The 16676-nt window shown below is 45.1% G+C and overlaps 2 protein-coding genes across 7 annotated transcripts in view; one reads left to right on the forward strand and one right to left on the reverse strand.

Annotated features, from left to right (window-relative positions):
* The window catches only part of Ubtd1 (ubiquitin domain containing 1), a 64046-nt gene extending 58969 nt beyond the window's left edge, over positions 1-5077 (reverse strand). The window contains exon 1 of one of the 2 annotated variants that reach the window (XM_029563043.1): positions 4829-5077. Coding sequence is in view for 1 of the 2 variants with exons in the window: in XM_008831974.2 (XP_008830196.1) it covers positions 4415-4484 (70 nt within the window). In the remaining variant the exon portion in view is untranslated. The other variant, XM_008831974.2, reaches the window with a different exon arrangement.
* Positions 5078-5272: 195 nt separating this feature from the next.
* The window catches only part of Mms19 (MMS19 homolog, cytosolic iron-sulfur assembly component), a 47273-nt gene continuing 35869 nt past the window's right edge, over positions 5273-16676 (forward strand). For 3 of the 5 annotated variants that reach the window (XM_029563037.1, XM_029563039.1, XM_029563038.1), the window contains exon 1: positions 5292-5522. In XM_029563037.1, coding sequence (XP_029418897.1) covers positions 5312-5522 — 211 coding nt within the window. In that variant the 5' untranslated portion in view covers positions 5292-5311. Of the gene's footprint in view, positions 5523-16676 lie in introns of all 5 variants that reach the window. The other 2 variants (XM_008831975.3, XM_029563040.1) reach the window with 2 other exon arrangements.

Consider the following 16676-nt stretch of genomic DNA (forward strand, 5'->3'; position numbering starts at 1 on the left):
GGTGGAGGTCTGAGGATAACTTTCTGGAGGCAAGTTTTTTCCTTCTACCCTCCTGGGTCTCAGGGACTGAACTCAGGTTGTCAGGCTTCGCAGCAAATGCCTTTAACCTGCTAAGCCATTTTGTTGGCACTCAGGCTCTTTGTCTCTCATCAGGATTTTTCTCCCATTATACCAGAACAAAGGAAGGGCAAGAGTACAGTTAGACATAGATGCTGGGGGGTGGGGTGGGTCTCAGGTGCTTTGACTGTCTTTCTTCCTCCCTCCTAATTTTTTTAAATGTTAGGGCAGTCGATGAAGGGATCCTCCCATTTTAGGCCCGGGCTCTACCACTGAACTACCCCCCAGCCGTAGGCATTAGATTTACAACATGAAACTATGTCCTTGTTAAAGGGTAAGCAGCAGATGTTACAGGAATGCCAGGTCATGCCGTGAAGTTAAGATTCCTTCCCTGTACCAAATCTGTCATCTTCCAGAGTTCCCCGTGGCTTTGGATTTTATGAATAAAACTATTCATAGTAGGGCCCATAGAATTAAAATGATTCTCTAGCAGGTTGAAAAAAAAAAAAAAAAAAAAAGGCTGGAGTGATGGCTCAGCAGTTAAGAGCACTGGCTGCTCTTGCAGAGGACCCGGGTTCAAGTTCCAGCACATGGTGGCTAACAACCATACATAACTCCAGTTCCAGGGGATCTGACACCGTCTTCTGACCTATGCAGGCACTGGGCACTGTATGACACGAGTGCACTTACATGTAGGTAATACACTCATACACACACAAAAAAATAAAAATTATTTTTAAAAAACTCAGAGCTATATTTTAGCAAAATATTCGCATAAAAAGTTCAAGTACGGGGGCTGGAGAGATAGCTCAGCGGTTAAGAACACTGGTTGTTCTTGCAGAAGACCTAGGTTCGAATCCCAGCACCCACATGGCAGCTAACAGCTATCCATGGCTCCAGTTCCAGGGGATCCAACAGGCTCTTCTGTCCTCTGTGGGCAGTGCACAACACAGGTGCACTTACCTACAATGCAGGCAATACACGCATACACACAAAAAAAAAAAAGAAAAAAGAAAAAAGTTCAAGTAGGATGAAGTCTGGTTAGCTTTCTAAAATCAACAAATATGTAGTGCTTCCCCTGTAGGAGTCGTGATGCTAAGTGCTGACTATGTGTGGACATGGTTGTATAAGTGGGTGCAAGACAGAGACAGACCAATACACAAGGAAGTGACAGAATTCAGGTCTCCAGGCTTATAGTATGATTTGTTGATAGAGGACTGAATTTCAAAGACATGATAATAATACTGAGCAGATAATTGTTAAGTAAGTGGCATAGGTAATATGTCTGCAGAAGTTCTCAGAAGCACTATCATCTGATACTGATGGCAAAGCTGCCAGGCAAGGCGCTTCAAGGAAGATACGAATAGGAGGCAAAGTGCAGTGACGTTGATGTATGAAAATGTCAAAATGGGACCTATTATTTTATATGCTAATTTAAATTTTTTTTCTTTTAAAAAGGGCAGGTAGCCAGGCATGGTGGTACACGCCTTTAATTGAAGCACTCAGGCTCTGGGATCTTTGTCAGATCAAGACCAGCCTGGTCTATATAGTAAGTTCCAAGCCAGCTGGGGCTACTAAGGAGATGTGTCTCAAAAAACAAAAAACCCAAACCAAAATGAAACCAAAACTAAAGAGGGTAGGGTGTGGTGTGCATTCCTGTAATCCCAGGACTCTGGAGAATGGAGTGTTCAAAGCTAGTCAAAGCTACTGTAGTAGCTTACTACAGTAGTCAGTAGTCTAGCCCATCTGCACTATATAGTAAGACTGTCTCAAAAGAAAGTTAGGAAGCTGGGCATGGTCATGCATGCCTTTAATTCAAGTACTTGGAAGGCAGAGGTAGCCTGGTCTCCATAGTGAATCCAAAAAAAAAAAAACCTTAGAAAAAAGGAAAGTTAGGATGGATGAATGAATCCAGGATTTGAGGTGTACTCTGAAGGGAAGGCCCTCATTAAGAAGGGGAAATAAGGATGACTCAGGCATTAAGAGCACTTGCTACTCTTGCAGAGGACCCAGGTTTGGTTCCCAGCTTCCATATGGCAGCACATAGCTGTCTGTAACTTCAGTTCCAGGGGATCCAATGCCTTGGTGCACAAACATGCAGGCAAAACACATATATAAAAAATAAAAACAAATCTTTAAAGAAAACAAAGAAGGGGAAATGGCATAAACAAACATTGTTGGCCTTAATGTCAAGAAAGAGGAAGCAATCAGGTCTTAAAAGGACTGGGCCACAGGAGCAGTCTTGAAAGTTAAGGTCTTGCAGGAATGAGAAGGTACCGAAAGACTTTTAAACACAAACTACAGAGTCTAGAACACATAAATTTAACAACTGTCTTCTGGAGAGACACGGTGTTCGGATATTAGATGAATGACTCAAGGAGAGCTTGCCCTCTGCGGGGAACTCACTTCAGCCTCAGGGGAATGGGTGGACTAGGACTAGGGATGAGAGGAGTGAAGTCAGGTGGGAAGGGGCATGTCTGCAAGCCAGCTGAAGGAAGAATCAGCAAGTCTCTGTGACTCACAGAGGCTCACAGGAGGAAAACACAAAGCATCAGAGTAAAGGACAAAAGAGTAAAGAGGGGAGATACAGAACTTGATTTTAGAGTAGCTGAATCTGAGAGTATCAACACCACATCCAGTGGGCAGCTTAGAGATGTGGGTCTGGGGTTTGAGATGGCCCCAGAAACAGGACTCTCACCAATGGACAAAGAGTTGTGGGACTAAGTAAGCTTAGAGAGTGTAAGGAGAAAACCCAGAATGTCAAACTGAGCTATGCATAACCTTATACCTAGCAGGTGAGGGTGGGCAGGAATAATCAGAAAGAAAAATCAGCTTCGTGACAGAACATTTCCCTAACCTTCTGATTCTCAGCACTGAAAGAAAAAAATGAAAAAGTATGGAAAGAAATCAGGATAAGAACAAGCCAAAAAAGGAAGTTAGGGGGAGTTTCAGGCAGGAGAGAGTTGTCAACCATAAAAACTACAAAATCAAGGATGGAGCATATAAATAAGAAATATGTGTTGATTGAATGGATGAATGAATGAAAGAATGAAAACTTGAGGTGGGACAATCAACTTTCCTTGGAGGAATGGCCAGCCTATTTTAATGTTAAATTTCACCCAATTCTTCCTATGAGAACACATTTCTGCCTGCACAAGTCATCCTATCCACCACACAGACAACCTTCTTTGCTTCCCCTATGGTTTCCCCATCCTCCTTTCCAGTTTCCAAGAGAAAAAACAACACACCTTCAGTGTCAAAGCAGACAAGAAACTCCAACTAGAGTTTCCACTTCATTAACAACTGTGCCTGTGGCTCCTCTTACATAAAGGGGTGTTTGGCAACAGGGAGAAAGAAGAGACTGGATTCTAATCCCAGCTACACTACTAACTAGCTGTGTGACTTTGGACATGTTGCTCAACCTCTCTGGATCTGGGTTTTTACATAGAGAGGAGGAGGCAGATCTGGAAATTCAGACAAGTTTCGAAGGTCCCTTTGTGCTCTACAGCTTATTATTCACATTAAGTTCCTTGCAACACCCTCAGAGAAGGGAATATAAGATCCAGAGAAACGACCGTCAGACCTCTTCCTGGGGCGCAGCGCCAGGATAGGAGGGATGCACCCAGAAAGTAAGACGGCACTGCTGGGGCCTCTCGAATTGCCATAGAGCAGATGCCATTCTCAAGGCTCAGAGAGACCCCAACAAGCCCAGAGAGCAGATCTCATTCCAAGAGCTGAAAAAGATCCTGACAAACCCGAAGGGGACGCTCAACCCCGCACCCGACCTTCTCTAAAATTCCAGACGGCCAGGGGAGGCTCCAAAAAGCCCTGCGGGGTGAGGAAAAAAATAATAAGGATTTCTTTCCCAGAGTCCCGCGCTGCTTTTGCAAGTCGGATTCCGGCAGACACGATCTGCGGCCCGATAACGACACAGTGACTCTCTGGAAGGAGCGACTGTGCTCGCCTCGCTAGCTCCGAGTTCTGGGAACCAAGGTTGGCCACGCCGCGCCCCGACGGGCCGACGTCCGACCCCAGCCCGGGCTGCCAAGTCAGCGGCGCCCTCGGCCAGCCCCCTCCGCTGGCCCCACGGCGGTCTGGAAACATTTCCTGCCCCCGCCCCCACCACGAGCTTCCCGGTTGGAGCGAGTTGGTCTCGCAGCCGGGTCAGCGCTCGCAGTTGCCCCAACTCGCTCTCCTAGACACCGCGCTCTGGGCAGGGCCCCGTCTGGCTCGGACCAGCCATCGGGCGAGCCCAGGCGCCGGGAGCCGAGCGAGGTCGCTCGGGAACCCCAGGGTTAGGCACAGCACGGGCCAAACTGGCGGGGCGCCGGGGCCCTGCTGCCTTCCCTGGCGTTACCTGCTCGCTTGCGGGGGTGTCCCGGAACAGCCGGCCTCTCTCGGCGCTGTCTCCCCACGCAGTTGCCCATGCTGGCTCCTCAGCCTGTCCCATGCACTGGAGTCGGCGGGCTGCCGGCTGCTCCACGCTGCTGCCCCGGACCGCCGCGTCCCCGGGTCAACGGCTCCTGCAGCCCGACATCGCGAGCTCCCGGATCTCCCCCGCGGCACGCTCTCCCGGACGACGCCGGCTTGGCCACAAACTTTGAGGGCCAAGGGAAGAGGAAGGCGGCCGGGCCAGGGGGGCCCGCGACAGTGCCCGGCCAGAGACCAGCCTCGCTGGAGGGGTGGAGGGAGGGGGCGGACACCGCCGCAGCTACTCCGGGATCGCTCGGGGCTCCCAGCTGGGGCCGGCCCCCCGGAGCCTGTCACTCACCTGCCTAACTCCGCCCCGGGCCGGCTCGGCTCCCTTCCTCCCGCTGGTGTTGCCCGAGCCGCCACCGCCACCCGCCCCAGGTGTGCATGTGACCAACGGCACCGCCCCTCGGGCCGGGCCTGGTTTTCTCATTGGCTTCCCCCAGGATGCGTACCGCCCCTCGGCCCCACCCAGCCAGGTGCCCGCCCTGCGGTCCGTCTCCCGGGGAGCCGCAGCCGGGAATTGTGAGCCCTCAACCGCCCGGGGTTGCGTCCCTAGCTTTCGCTTACCCTCCCCGCGCCGAGCCCCGACCTAGGCCCCGCCCCTGGGGGAGGGGCCGCCGGTTCCCTCCTGGACCCGCCTGACCAAGATGGGCGGACACGTGACTCGAGGTGCCCCCGCCCCCGGGATCTGCACCCAACGATTGGCTGTGGAGGCGCGTGCGCAGAGAGGCGCAGCCCGTGGGAACGCCTACTTTCCCTCCCACAGCCCCTGGCTCGCGTCATGGCTGCTGCCGCTGTTATGGTGGAGGCAGCCGCGCCCACGGGCGCCTTGTGGGGCCTCGTGCAAGATTTCGTCATGGGTCAGCAGGAAAGTCCCGCTGACCAGGTAGCTGCAGGTACGGCAGGCAGCGCCGCGAAGCTTCTGCAGGGGTCCGGCCGGAGGGAGCGGCCTTCGCACCCGCGCACGGCGGGAAGGGAGTTGCGGGGCAGAGGTGATTGTGATTGGTCTTCCGGGTGCTCCGCCAGCGACGCACCCGGAAGAGCCGCGGCGAGTTGGAGAGTCGCTTGCCTCTTCCTTAAGGCTTCCTTTCTATTCCTAGTCTCCCTGTAGTCCATAGAGAATCGTTACATTTCTCTGAGGAGGAAACTGAGGCCCAGCAAAGGCAAGAGACTTGCGCAGGGCACAGATCAGGAAAGGGAGCAGGGACTTGGCCTCAGGTTAAGATCGGGACCCGGTGTTTGCACAGCGAGACCATGTGGTTCGTGGGGTGTTGACGTGGGGAGATGGGGGTTCGGAGGGTTTCGCTCCTGTCTCCTGGTATCCTGGGAGTGGCCAGCGCCCTAGCTTTCTGGCTAGTTGTGGAGGGGGGAGGGGCCAGTCTGGGGCGGGGTGCTGGTGGTGAAGATGTTTTGTGTTCTCTTCAAGGCTTCACCTCTGTGTGTTTGTGTCTTAGATTTCTTGATAAATTAATTGATAAATGCTTCATGAGTTTTTGTTTTTGAGACAGGGTCTCCCTATGTACCACTGGCTGGCCTGGAACTCACTTTGTAGACCCTGCTGGCCCCGAATTTACAGAGATCCGCCTGCCTCTGCCTCCAGAGTGCTGGGATTAAAGGCATGCGCCGCCCAGCCCGGATGCTTCTTGAATTTCTGTGTCCTAGATTTCCCGTTTCCGGAATCTCTTAGTTCTCACTTAATCCAGGAATTGAACCAAACAAATTCTAGGATTTCTTAGTATCAGATGGGAATGGTGTGGCTCATTTGCTGGGAATATATGCTGGCCTTTACCAATATTCCACTTACACTCAGCATTTCTAAATTATTGACCATGTATTTTTCACCCAATATTATGAAAAGCAAGCATATGAATGCAAGCTCTATTAGGTCTGTGGCCACCAAGAACTTATCATGTGTGGGAGAGACAACCATTCTGTAAGAGGTAAATACAAGGTAGCTTGGAAGCATCAAGGAACAAAAATGTCTGCTTATGGCTGGGCTCCGAGGTGCATGCCCATAGTCCCAGCCCTTAGGAGGTCGATGCAGGAGGATGGCAAGTTTGAGATTGAGTACTAGGCCGGCATAGGCTACAACAAGAGACTCTATCTCAAAACAAACAACAAAAAAGCCTGGCGCTTCTGCTTAACATCTTTACCAAACCAAGTATGGTATGTTGTCAGGGCTTACAATAGTAAATACAAAGTATTATCAATGCCTTTTTACTATGAAAAATTTCGAACATTTAACAGAGTCTAGAAAATTTTATAAGGAACTTAGATCCTATCATTAACATTTTTCTGTAATTTGAATAATCACAGATGTACCCATCCATTTAAATTGCAGATATTGCACTTATCTCTAAATACCTATCATTAACCATGCATTTGTTATGGTTTATTTGGGGATAAAATTTATATTCAGTGAACTGTAATCTGAACATTGTTTTTCACAGATATATATACCTAAGTGATCCCACCCCCTGTCAAGATTGTTACCATATCCTCAGTGGTATTTATAACTATTATTTCACATTTGTGCATTCTGAAAGCAATAATTTTGGATTCTAGGGATTTATAACACATCTTTAAAAGATTCCTTAAATAACTGCTAAGTTCTTATATTTTTGTAAAGTTTATGTTTTTCTTTATGCCTGAAAAAAGGTCTAAACTATTGCGTGGTTTAAATTTAACTTAGCTATGTCTCTGTAACACCTATGTAATTTAACCTGTTGTAATTTATCCCTCTTACAAAAAGAAGGCTGGTGCCCAGGAATAGTACCAGACAAGGGTGAAAAGTTTTGGTAGAACTGGATCATCTACATATAACCTTGAATTAATAGGAGTCACAGATCTTTGCCTGAGGGAGCCATAAAATGAAAGGAAATTTAGGAACAATTGAGTTAACATTCTCAGTCTAAGATCACAGTCATAGGTAGGGTGTGGAAAGTTAACAGTGTTGAACTATCTCCAGAGTAAGATGTGCTTTCTCCAGCCTGAGTCAACCTTTGTTAATAATGCTGAAGACGCCAGCCTTCACAGCAGCAGCCTCTCCTACAAATTACAAGTGCAGAAGGAGCAACCTATGATCACAAAGGCAGCTGCCAACTTTGTTTTGCACCTGGGGGTTCCTGGTGAAAATAGTTGTCAGCTCTAAAGAAAGTGCAAGTACTGGAAGGGAAGTGACTTGGCAGCCCAAGAGTTTAGGTGGGCTTGCCAAGACAGCCTTACCTGGCCCCAGCCCTTAGTCTCACCATTGTCGGCATGGACTTTTAGTTCTAGGCAACAACCTCATCTCCATGCATGATTCTCTGAGTGCTTTCCTTCCCAGTCCTTTCCGCTAGCACCATCCAATCCAAGTGAGATTTAAGAGTCTTAAGGCCCAGCTCAAGTGCCACAGTTCTTCCCCCAGTAGCTTCCGCATCTCCCAAGACATCTCGCTCAGACTCTGAAATACTTCTCATCCACTCACGTACTTACTAGCAGATTTGTTTCATAGCTATGTCTGTACACATACCATATTGAACTCTCACATTTCTACCACCAGTCTCCTGGAACTAGTGTAATTAGCTACACAGTACAACTGCTGAGGGGCTTAATGAGTAAAGGCTTCTGGCACCAGGCTCATGAGCTGAACACAAGCCCCTAGACCCAAATGGTGGAAGGAGAGAACAGATTCTTGAAAGTTGTCCTCTGACCTCCATGCATATGCTCACATCCCCCACATATGCACATAAAATAAAAGAGCAAAACCCACTTGTAAATGGAATTAAAGATGCTGAAACAAGAGGCATGGTGGCACGCGCCTTTAGTCTTCTGACACTTCAGAGGCAGAGGCAGGTGGGTCTAAGTTTGATTCTAGTTTGGTGTTCATAGTGAGACTCTGAGTCGCAAAAAAGAAAATGTTGAAGAATCTGGAACTTGAAGTCAAACTACCTATAAGACTGAAGGAAGGGCTGGAGAGATGGCTCAGCGGTTAAGAGCACTGACTGCTCTTGCAGAGGACCTGGGTTTGATTCCCAGCAGCCAGATGGAGGCTATGAAGCGACCTTAACTCCAGTTCAAGGGGAATCCGAAGCCCTCTTCTGACCTCTGTGGCATTGCACGACATGGGTGCCCTCAACATACATGCAGACAATACACTCATAAAAAATAATAAATAAATATTTTTTTAAAAAAGACTGAAGGAAGGCCAGGCGTGGTGGCACACGCCTTTAATCCCAGTACTTGGGAGGCAGAGGCAGGCCGATCTTTGTGAGTTTGAGGCCAGCCTGGTGGTCTACATAGTGAGTTCCAGGACAGCTGGAGCTACAGGGAGACCCTGTCTCAAAAAGATGAAAAAGAAAAAAAGAACTGAAGGAAATGAAGGATTCCTCAAGGTGATCTGAGGTTTTGAGCCTGAGGCCAGGAAAAAAGGAAGTAATTTATCCAGAAACAAGCAGGGACGGGAGCTGGTTTTGGACAGTAATTTTTTTTTGGGGGGGGGGGCATGTTGCAATTTTAAGTAATTAATATTTTTTTTCCTGTAATTTGGGTTTGCCACGTTTTTTGATCACCTGTGGAAACCACTGTTCCTGAATTGAAGATATTACTAAAGAGTAAAGGATAATTTCGAGAAATGTCTGTGGTATTATCTTTGGTTTCTGTTTTGTTTTTCGAGATGGGGCCTCGTGTAACCCGGCTGGTCTCAAACTGGCAATGTAGCTGAGGATGATTTTGCACTTCTTATCCTCCTCCTTATATTCCTGAGTGCTGGGATTAGAGGCCTGTGCCATGCAGTGCTGGGGATGGAATGCAGAGCCTATTGCATGCTGGTAAGACCTCTCCCAGCTGAGCTACATCCCCATCCCTAGAAAGGGCCCTTTTTAGAGCCTTCCTGGAACCTAGTCCTGCCACTCCAGATCCTCAAGAGGCTGCAGTTCCATCAGACAGAGATCTGATTGTGCCTTCTAAGTCAGTGAGCACATCAACACTGCTGTGATTCCTTCTCTATGTTCTACATGAACTAGTGCCTGAATGAGGAAAGCATGGGAAGTTTGGAAATGCTAGCAAGTCCATTGCTAAACAGCAAATCTTGAACACATTGGGAAAGCTTAGGCCTTCTATAAAGGAAAAGGAACTTTTTTTCCCTTTGTGCCAGGAAGTCTACCCTTGGGAAAATTAATGCTTTAGTTATTCCATTTGAGAAAATGTATAGTGACTTAAAATTAGTAATCCAGGCCCCACAAGGTGGCTCACACTTGTAATCCCATCATTCAGGAGACTGTGCCAGAGGATTGCCACAAGTTAGAGGCCAGCCTGGACTATAGTATAGAGACCCTGTCTTCACACTAAAACAAAATAAAATTAGTAGCCCATTTCCATAAACACAGGAAGTATACGCCTGCTAACCCCGTTTCTGTTTCTATCACTATGGTGATACTGAACTTGTGGACACTGATTGTTTTAAAGGTCTTTCTGCCCCCAGCAGAGTGGGATTTCTTAAAAACTCCCCGTCTATATTTCTGTCTTAAGCCCTAATATAGCACCTGCTTTATAATAGATACTCAACAAATGTTGAATGAAAACAAACAATTTTAAGAAATATGAAAGGACGGCAAAGGAAGAAAGTGATTCTGATGAGGGTGGGGAATCTAAAGGTTTCACAAGTGATGACACTTGAACTGAGTCTTAAAGTAAGGGTGTGGTTCCTTAGACTAGGGCAGTAAAGGAGCATTCCAAACTGAAGGACTGACAGATTTGATGTTTTATGTGCCTGAATGATAGGAATCCCGATAAAAGGATAATCTTGAGGGCTCTGGAGTTAAATTGTGAAGAATTTCAAGGCAGGAGTCAGGTCTTAGATAAGGAGAAAATGAAGATTAATAAGCAAATGTATATTTCAGGAAGATAATTCTAGATGGAGTATAAATGGATTGGAAGTCTTTGTTTTTTAAAGAAAAACAGGTAAAGTACACCACTTAAATCATTTTAAGTGAGCAAGTCAGTGGCTTTTTTTTTTGGTCTTTTTTGAGACAGGGTCTCCCTATAGCCCCAGCTGTCCTGGAATTCACTGTGTAGATCAGGCTGGCCTTGAACTCACAGAAATCTGCCTGCCTCTGCCTCCTGAGTGTTGAGACTAAAGACATGCACCACCACACCCGGCTCAGTGGGATTTTTTATATTCACAAAATCCTCTAACCATTGCTACAGTCTAAAAATTCAATGACTTAATGGGTGAATGCTCTTGCCACCAATCCTCATGCCCTGAGTTCAATCCCAGGGACATGGTGAAGGACAGCACCAAAACCCAATACCCACAACTTCTTCTCTGACCTCCACATGAACCCCCATGCACAAAAAAATTTTTAATTTTTTTTTTTTTTTTTTTTTTTGGTGTTTTTGAGACAGGGTCTCCCTGTAGCCCCAGCTGTCCTGGAAATCACTATGAAGACCAGGCTGGCCTTGAACTCACAGAGATCTACCTGCCTCTGCCTCCTGAGTGCTGGAATTAAGGGTGTGTGCCACCACGCCCGGCTAAAATAAATAAAAATTTTAAGAACGTTTTTATCACACCAAAAAGTGGAAGGCAAAAAAGGTAGTCATTATATAGTAGATTTGAAAAAGCATCATATATGAAAGATACTTCTGAGGTAGACACATCAGAACTAGAGTAAGTTATTAAACTTGGTCACCCTGTGAAACATGCTCAGAGTATTGATTCAAGATTTTGGCCAAGTTTCTTGCTATTTTGTGAAGTGGTAGCTTTATTATCTCTATTTTTGTGATACTTTGATTCAAAATGGATCCCTATGAAAGCTTGAAAAACTAAAGGGCTCAACTAGGAGGGTTCACCAATATATTGGAATATAAAAAAATCACCTGCAAATAGTTGCTTTTTTGTAATAATAAGCAGTCAGTTTTGTGTTGATGCATTCTGAATGCTGAAGAAGTGAGTTTTTTTTTTTTAGTTATAAAATCTGAGGCAACCTCGGGGGGGTGGGACTTGACTGATAGGGGCCATGATGGAATGTTCTCTGCTGATGAATACAGTCCATATATTGATTGGTTATTCAGGTGTATATTTTTTTATAAAACTCACTAAACTGTAGACTTTAACACTTAGGCATTTTACTATATGAAGTATTAGTTATTTGGTGTTTGTTGTTTTTAAAGATTTTAAAAATATGTGTATGAGTATATTGCCTGCATGTACGTAAGTGTACCCTTGTCGTGCAGTACCCATGGAGGTTAGGTGTTGAATTTCCTGGAACTGGAGTAATGGGCAGTTAAACATCATGTGGATGCCAGGAATTGAACCCAGGTCCTCTGTAAGAGCGCCAGTGCTCTTACCCACTGAGCTATATCTCTACAATCCCATGATTGTTTTTTAAATTTTTTAAAAAAATTTTATCATTTTTATTTTATGTGTATGCCTGTAGGTAAGTGCACCCATGTTGGGCATTGAGGCTGTAGGATCCCCTGGGACTGGAGTTATGGACAGTTGTTAGCTGCCATGTGGGTGCTGGGATTCAAACCTGGATCTTCTGCAAGAACAACCAGTGTTCTTAACCATCTCTCCAGCCCCGCCACAATTTATCTTTAATTATGTGCATACGTATGTGTACTAGTACTGGAGTCCTTGGAGGCCAGAAGTGTTGGACCCACTGGAGCTGAAATTATAGGTGGCTATTAGCCTCCTACAGTAGGTGCTGGGAATTGAGTTCAGGTCCTCTAGAAGAGCAATACATTCATTGCTCTTAGCCGCTGAGCCATCTCTTCAGTCCCTGTTGTTTTTAATGCTGAGGATTAGACTCTGAGCCCCGTACATGCTAAGCTGTATCTCTCAGCTACACACTCAGGCCTTACCTATTTTTATTTTTTAATCCCAGTGCTAGGGAGGCTGAGGCCAGGGGTAAGCCTGGGCTGTGTAGGGAGAAGCTGTCGGGAGGGGGAGAGAAAGTATTCATCTAAGGGCCTAGCAAGCAGGTCTGACTTACAGCACTTGAGGTTATTTCCAAAGGTAGACTCTCGCCCAGTATCCACTGAATAATTTTTTGATGGTGTTGAAGAAAAATGATTCAGTTCAATGATATCTTTTGCTTCTAAAAGAAACCAGTCCCTAGGCTTCTTATGTACGTAAGTTAGTTTTTAGGTGGATTTATTCAGCAGTTTTCTAGGCTGTAGCCAGGGATTTCTAACAAGTACCCTTTTCTACCTCCAAAAGGTACAATACTCTTAATGGTTTGTAACCCAGAAATAGGTATCTCTCTTCATGGAAGTATTTCCCTTAAGGGATTGGGCATGGAGGGCAACTATCAGTTATTTGTTTTGTTTGTCCTATGAGCCTTACTTGCTGCCTTTTCCGCCATCCTGCAGCCTGTTCATTTTTTCCCTGGACTCTTCTTTCTCAGGAGCTGGGACAGCAGCTGGGCCTTCCACATGCTGGCACAAGTAGAGCTAAGAGTTCCTGATGGTTAAATCGGTGCCAGTCACAAGCTATGAATCCTGACTGGAGCATTCCTTTCCTCAATCTTGTTGGTTGTCTTACTCTAGTAACAGATTGAGCTTCTGCTCAGCCCAGCTCACAATTGTTGCTTTGAGACCAGCAGACTTAGAGAAACTAGAAGTTTAGGAAAATGGTTCTCAAGCCATTTTCACTTTTTCCTTATATAAGCCAAAACTTAAGGTCCTGCATTTAGAAATATCTGAGTTAGGAACCCAGATTAATTATTAATCTGGAAATAATTTTCTGATTGTCCTGCCTTCGTTAGTTAAAACTCCATCTATGTCAGTTCAACCCTTACAACAATAACCTGTTAATCTTTGCTTTGTTTCCCCCTGGAATATATAAAGAAGTTAGATCTACGTGTTTCCTTTGTGTTGTTAAATTGTTGTTATATATTTACTAGATAGAACATTCAAAAGGTGTAAAAGGAAGCATAGGGAAAAGATTCTCTTACATCCTACAATGGAACATAGACTCTGACAAATGAATCTGTGTTATTAGTGTGTGGCATGACCTCAAGGGGTAGGGGAAAGGGTTGACATAAGTGATTCTAGAAAACTACTTTGCCTAGAAACTGTCTGGCCATAGATATAACTTCACAAAAACATTGTATTCTACACATAAATGTATTTCTCAGGGAGATTGACATTCCTGAAAGTAGTTTATGGGACTGGAGAGGTATCTCAGTTGGTAAATCCTTACCAATCTCAATGATGGTGAAATAAGAGGTACAGGTCTGGCAGTTCTCTGGAGCTGGCTGACCAGCTAGCCTAACCTACTTGGTGAAAGGTTTCCAGGCCAATGATGGAAGGGAAGGTGCCTGAGGAACAACACCCGAAATTGTCCTATGACCTCCACATGTATCCACACACAAACATGCACATACATATGCATAAAAAAATGTACATCTGAGCACAGTGGTGCAAGCCTTTAATCCTCATATTCAGGAGGCAGAGACAGGCAGATCTCTGAGTTCAAGGGAAGTCTGATCTGTATAGAGAGTGCCAGGGCTACATAGTGAGACCCTGTTTCAAAAAAGTTTTACAGCCAAACATTGTATGTACACACAGTAACTATAAATAATGAACTAGTTTTCCTGCTGTCAAAAATAGTGATAGGTTTTGTGCAACATGGATTATGATATACACATTTCCCAGTGCTCTTTGCTGATACTGCTTAGAAGCAGTGTTGTCTCAATAGCATATCACATCCAGATCACAGTTTCTAAGCCATTTTCTAATAAAAAGAACCAGAGCTGCTTGAAAAAATAGCTGATGTAGGTGTGATGGTGCACGCCTTTAATCCCAGCACTCTGGGGCAGACTCAGGCAGATCTCTGACTGTTCAAGGCCAGCCTACATTGTGAGTTCTTGGCCAGCTGGGGCTACAGGGAGACCCCTGTCTCAAAAAGACCAAAGAGAGAGAGAGAGAGAAATAGAGAGAAATAGAAATAGAAATAGAGAAATAGCTGATGCTAGAGTGGAAAAGGAAGTTACAAGATTAACTTATAGGGTTTTGTTATTGTTGGGCTTTGTGCTGTTTTGTTTGAGACAAGGTCTTACTCTAGCCCAAGCTGACCTTGAACCTACAATGATCTACCTGCCTCCCAAGTGCTGAGATTACAGGTATGAGCCACCACTCCCCTACTTCTATTCCCCAGCTTGAGTTTAATCCCTGGAACCCATGGTAGAAGGAAAGAAATAACTCCTGGAAAATTCTCCTGACCTCCACACCCCCATAAATATAATGATAGTAATAAATAAAGTAAGAGGGGGATGTGTTGGGAGTTGGGGATGGATATGATCAAAATACATTGTACACATATGATGAAATTGTCAAAGAATAAATAAAAAGTATTCTAAAATTAATAATAAAACATGTCTTAACAGGATACAGGAGCCAACTTTAAAAAGCTCCATAGAAAGATGGCTCAGCAGGTAAGGCACTTGCTGCCAAGCCTGTTGACCTAAGTTCTGTCCCCAGGACCCACATAGTAGAAGGAGGTAGCTGACTCCTACCAGTTGTCCTCTGTTTTCCAGTTATGTGCTCTGGCACAAGTGTGCCCCCACACACAAATAAATAAGCTCAATGGCCAAAGATGGAGCAACAGGAGCAATAAAATAAATAGACTTATTTGTTGGATATTAATAAATTGTATTATATTTACTGGATTGTAACAGTATAAAAATAGACATGAGGCTATACTTATATAGTAATAACTGGATTCTTTTTTGTAGGAAAAATCCAAATCTAGGTAGATACTTTTCTCTCCAAAAGATAGAACTTAATCTCTCTCTCCTTGACTAGGGGCTAGACTTATTGACTGACTTTTTAAGAAAAGAATACCTGAAAGGGAAGAATAGTACTACACAGTGCAGAGACCTGGTGGATGCACCTTTTCCAAGTGATTAAAGTTTACACATCGTTAGTGAGCGCTGTGGCTAACTTGTGTACTGACACAGTGTGAGGAAAAGAGTACTACATATCTGTGGTATTCTAAAACACTGGGAGCCTCAGTCTAAACATGAGGAGAGCATCAAACCAACCCAAATTAAAGGGCATTCTATCAGGCAATTCTGTTTAAAAACATATCGTCTTAATTTTATGTATATGAGTGTATTCCCTGTATGTATGTAAGTGCATCCGTGTTATGCCATGCCTGAGGAAGTCAAAAGAGGACATCGGATTCCCTGGAATTGGAGTTATGGACAGTTGTTAGCTGCCACCATGTGGGTGCTGGAAACCAAACCTGGGTCCTCTGCAAGAGCAGCCAATGTTCTTAACAAGTGAGTCATCTCTCCAGCTCCCTTTAGCAAGTCTTTCACCAAAGTTGTGAAAAACAAGGAAAAAGAAACTTACAGATGAGCAGAAACTAAGGAGACTAATTATTTAACTATTTAATTGGATCTTGAAACAGAATAATGGCATTAATGGAAAGACTGGTGAAACCCTGGTAATGTCTAGAGTTTTGGTAATAGTCATGTGTCAGTGTTCTCTTAGTTTTCACAAATGTACATAGTTTGATAAATGTATTATGTAAGATGATGCAACTGGGAAAACTAGGGGCTGGAGAGATGGCTCAACTATTTAGAGCACTGGATGCTCTTGCAGAGGACTCAGGTTTGGTTCCCAGCACCCACATGGTACCTAACAACTGTCCATAACTCCAGTTCCAGGGGAATCCAACACCCTCTACTGTCCTCTGTGAGCATTGCATGCATGCATGTGGCACACTTACATACATATAACAAAACACATAAAATTAAACTAAAAAATTTTTTTTTCAAAATAACAGGGTTCTTTAAATTGTCTCGGGTTCAGCAGTTAAGAACACTTTATTCTCTTGCAGAGAACCTGGAATCAGTTCCCAGCACTCAAATAGCATACAACCATCTGTAGCTCCAGTTAGAGGGGATTCAATGCCCTCTTCTGGCCTCTGATGGCACCTGGCATGAACATGGTATACATATAGACAGACAGTCAAAACACTCATACACATAAAAATAAAGCCTTAAAAAAAAAAATCTAGCCGGGTGGGGTGGTACATGCCTGTAGTCCCAGTACTTGGGAGGCAGAGGCAGGCGGATCTCTGTGAGTTCAAGGCCAGCTTGGTCTACAAGTTCCAGGACAGCTGGGGCTACAGGGAGACCCTGTCTCAAAAAAAA

The sequence above is a fragment of the Nannospalax galili genome, unplaced genomic scaffold (assembly GCF_000622305.1).
Source record: "Nannospalax galili isolate Female #2095 unplaced genomic scaffold, S.galili_v1.0 scaffold875, whole genome shotgun sequence".
NCBI lineage: Eukaryota > Metazoa > Chordata > Mammalia > Rodentia > Spalacidae > Nannospalax > Nannospalax galili.